The sequence below is a fragment of the Dipteris shenzhenensis genome, chromosome 1 (genome assembly GCF_047967505.1).
Source record: "Dipteris shenzhenensis isolate YYH24624 ecotype China chromosome 1, Dip_SZ_1.0, whole genome shotgun sequence".
Taxonomy (NCBI): domain Eukaryota; kingdom Viridiplantae; phylum Streptophyta; class Polypodiopsida; order Gleicheniales; family Dipteridaceae; genus Dipteris; species Dipteris shenzhenensis.
The window spans coordinates 57,262,776-57,266,476 of record NC_141596.1 but is presented as its reverse complement, the minus strand read 5'-3'; the positions used below and the strand labels follow the sequence as shown (position 1 = coordinate 57,266,476).

Below are 3,701 nucleotides of genomic sequence, written 5' to 3'. Positions count from 1 at the left end.
TGGTGTTGTAACTTGTTTGTTGTTGCGCACCTTAAGTAACGAGAGTCAAAGACTCCGTCAAACGATCGACGGAGTCGGACGTCTGAACCAGTCGGCAGGCTGTTAGTGTGGAAAAAAACAACAAGCATTTTGATAATTCTCTCTGCCGGCCAAAAACGCCTCATTCTTGTTGACTTTGAATGAGTTTGATGTGGAATACGTGCAATCTTTAAACATTTGATAACAATTTCGTTCGTAGTAGAATAAGCACTGAACTCACTAATGAGCACACTCATTTCTATAGCTTTCAGTCTTGATCAAATCTACTGGTCTTGATAGCAATAAGGCTTATGATGATCGTATTGGACGTTTGACTTTGTAGCCGTTAACTCTCTGAGTTCATCAACTTCACCATCTCGCAGCAGCTGTGTATATCATGCGTCTTTGAGCTTATAAAGATCCATCCTGTCCGACCACCCCGTTCGTCTTCTCATCTCTCTTCATAGCTGCTGCTTCTTCTTCTTCTTCTTCTTCGCCTTCCTTCTCCTTCGCCATGTCCTGCGCTTCCCCCCTCCCCTCCCTCTCCCCACCACCTTCCCTCTTCACCCCCCCCTCCTCCCCCCCTCCCCTCTTCTCTTTCGCTTCCGTCTCCTCCTCCTCCCCCCTCCCTTCCCTCTTCTCTAGCCCTTACCCTCTCAAGGACTGTAGCAATACTTGCAGAACTCCTTCCTCCTCCTCCTCTCTCAGAGCCTCTCCTACCAACTCCGCTCCCAAAGACTGTGGCAATTTCCAGCTCTGGACGGCTGCTCCCCTTTCCAGCCTGCCTCGAGACCACACTGCTCAAACGCCCATGATAGCTCCGCTAAATCTTACAAAGAATTCTTCTCAAGTCGCGGGTTCTCCAGGGAGCTGGAGGTCTGTTGCATACAGTAATAATCCCATCCGTTCGCCACTTAGTAAAAGCAGTGCAGACAAATCCGACAGCCAGGCATCTGGCGCTGTTATTGGCATCTCTCCGAGTAGAACATTCAAGCATTACCACAGATGGATCGTCGACAGTCCGGGAACAGAAAACGGACGACGACAGAAAAACTCCCTTATGATTATTGAAAATGGGAAGGATACAGCGAAATCTACAATATCTCCTCTCAAAAGGAAGCGACCTCCAAGACTATCCATCCCAGAATGCACAAGCCTCGTTATAACGCTTGATCCGCAGGAGCCTGACTCTGACCACTATACCGTGGAAGGTTCGCTATGCGCGGTCTGTTGCAAGAAAGGAAGGAGGGAGTTTATGGAAGACACGCATACGGTGATCACAAATTTCCAAGGAGATCCTACTCAGGTGACTTAATGGCTTCGTTACGTGCGAGTCTTCCTCCTATTGATCTAAAACTGGGAAAATTTATGAAAGCGCTATTGTTCGTTCCGTAAGCTGAGCTCCCTTCCGTATGATCACAGGCTTTCTTCGGCGTTTTCGATGGGCATGGGGGACGAAAAGCTGCGGAATTTGTTGCAGAGAACCTTTCTCATCATATCGCCAATGCCATGCAACATGGAGAGGGCCAAAAAGAAAATATCGAAGCGGCAGTGCGCAAAGGCTATCTCACGACAGATTCAGAATTTCTCGCTAAGGTATGCGATTTGTTCAAGGCCGGTCTGTACACGCAGCGGGACGTCCGAGTTATGTATTCTTTTACGTATGTCGAGCATATGCTGATGTTCTTTCTGTGCTTGCAGCGTGTTAGCAGTGGCGCCTGCTCTGTTACAGCACTAATAAAGGATGGGCAGTTGGTGGTTGCCAATGCCGGCGATTGCAAGGCAGTCCTGAGTAGGAGCGGCAAAGCTGAAGTCCTTACAAGCAATCACCGTGCTTGCAATGATGCCGAACGCAAAAGGATTGAAAGCTTGGTAAGCACGCTCCCCTCGACCAAGTATGCTTTACTAAAGAGTGGTTTGGTTGCCCAGATAGATCGACGTTCGAAGTCCGACTATGCGAGATCTAACATTGAGATAGGATTTGCAAATGTGTTTCAGGGAGGTTATGTCGATTGCTTCAGCGGGGTGTGGCGAGTTCAAGGGACACTAGCCGTTGCCAGGGGTTTTGGTGATATGCATTTGAAGAAATGGATTTCTGCAGAGCCAGAGATGAAGCAGCTCGAACTGAAGCCAGACTGCGAGTTTCTGATCTTAGCATCGGATGGGCTATGGGACAAGGTGAGCAGCGTATGAATGAGATTAGTCTGCCATGTTTGATATTTGCAGTATTGCAGGCTCCATTTGCAGCTGTGCGCATTGCCTCACATGGTGTATCTCGTCTCGGTTTCAGGTGGGTAATCAAGAAGCAGTGGACTGTGCCAGAGAGTCGCTTGCTGTAGATTTGCCGAACGATCTTCCAGAATTACCACTAAAGCTGCAAAAGTGCGAGGAGTCCAGCGTAGCCAGGAGCAACAACGACAAAGAAGATGCTCAGGCATCCAGCAAGACCGTGGCAGCTTGCCAGAAACTCGTTGCCATGGCAACCCAAAGGGGTAGCATGGACAATATCACCGTGATGATAGTGCTGTTGCAGCGTTTTCGCAAAGCTTGAATCACTCTCTCTGGCATAACATATTTGGTGCGTTTCTTTTGGCCAGAATCCTCTCTTTTTTTTTGACCAAATACTGCAGAGATCTCTCTACGGAAAGTGTACATAAATCATTGATCTACAGCCGGGAGAGCTCTGCCCACTGTATAAATTCTAACTTTCAAGAAGAAATCAGGAAAAAGTACTTCTTCCCAGCTCTCTAACACAAATTTGGGAGCCGGATTGTAATTCTTGCTAGTGACAACGATCGCAAAGTCTAAAGATCCAATCCTTTGGTTTGTAGGATTGGAAATATTCACAAGACTTTTTGGGTTGATTACAACAAAAATTTTGGCCTCGCCCTCGCCCAGGATCTAAATACAAAATACAACACACCTTCTAATATGACAATGAAGTCTCATTCTTTCCAACAACATTAAAAGCCCATTGATTTTTGAAAGTTGATGTCTCTTTCTTTCAAGGACAAGTTCATTTCCATTCTCAATGCATAGAAGCAAATGCCATCAAGAAAGTATATACTAAGTTTTATAGAAGTCTTCTTGTTAAGCACATTTCTCCACGTGTTAGGAATCAACATTCAAATTTCCCAATAGATGTGTCTCACTCATACATTTATTTTCTATCCCCTATTTTCTTCTGCATTGAAACTCACAAAGAGCTCAACTTCTTTTCATGCTAGGCTTGTCTTAGGTTTTTCTTTGGTGAAAAACTTATGTGAACCACTACTTAGTACATAGACTTTGATGTTTTTAGCATTTTGGAAAAGATTGCATTTAATTCTGAAGTGATATGAACGATGTGATATGACCTAGAATTCTTGCCCAAATACATTGAGTAAGCTAGAAAAATCCTTTTTTAAAATAAAGGCCTGGTCAGGCCGTAAGAGTTGACCGTACAAAAATGGGCCGAAACAAAGGGGATAGCACCGTGGGCCTATGTTGAAGAGAACAAGGAGCTAGAGACCTAAGCTAATTTCCCATATACTTTGGCTAGAAAAACCCTTAATAATATGGTATGTGAAGCTACTTATGAAAAGAAAACTTGTGAAAACCTACATGTGACATGGGCTATAGCTCGCACAATCAACAATTCAAAAAATAAAACAGTAGGAAGCAATAAAAATAAACTAGTAGGG

General features: G+C 45.0%; 1 protein-coding gene across 1 annotated transcript; it reads left to right on the top strand.

Moving 5' to 3' along the window:
* Positions 1 to 620: 620 nt before the first annotated feature.
* On the top strand, positions 621 to 2,935 carry LOC147906091 (putative protein phosphatase 2C 2). Its single transcript, XM_087383068.1, has 5 exons — positions 621 to 1,324; positions 1,441 to 1,614; positions 1,720 to 1,890; positions 2,017 to 2,196; positions 2,309 to 2,935. Exons 1-5 carry the CDS (start codon positions 830 to 832, stop codon positions 2,567 to 2,569), a joined length of 1,281 nt encoding a protein of 426 aa, XP_087239194.1. The 5' UTR covers positions 621 to 829; the 3' UTR covers positions 2,570 to 2,935.
* The last annotated feature ends 766 nt before the right edge of the window (positions 2,936 to 3,701 follow it).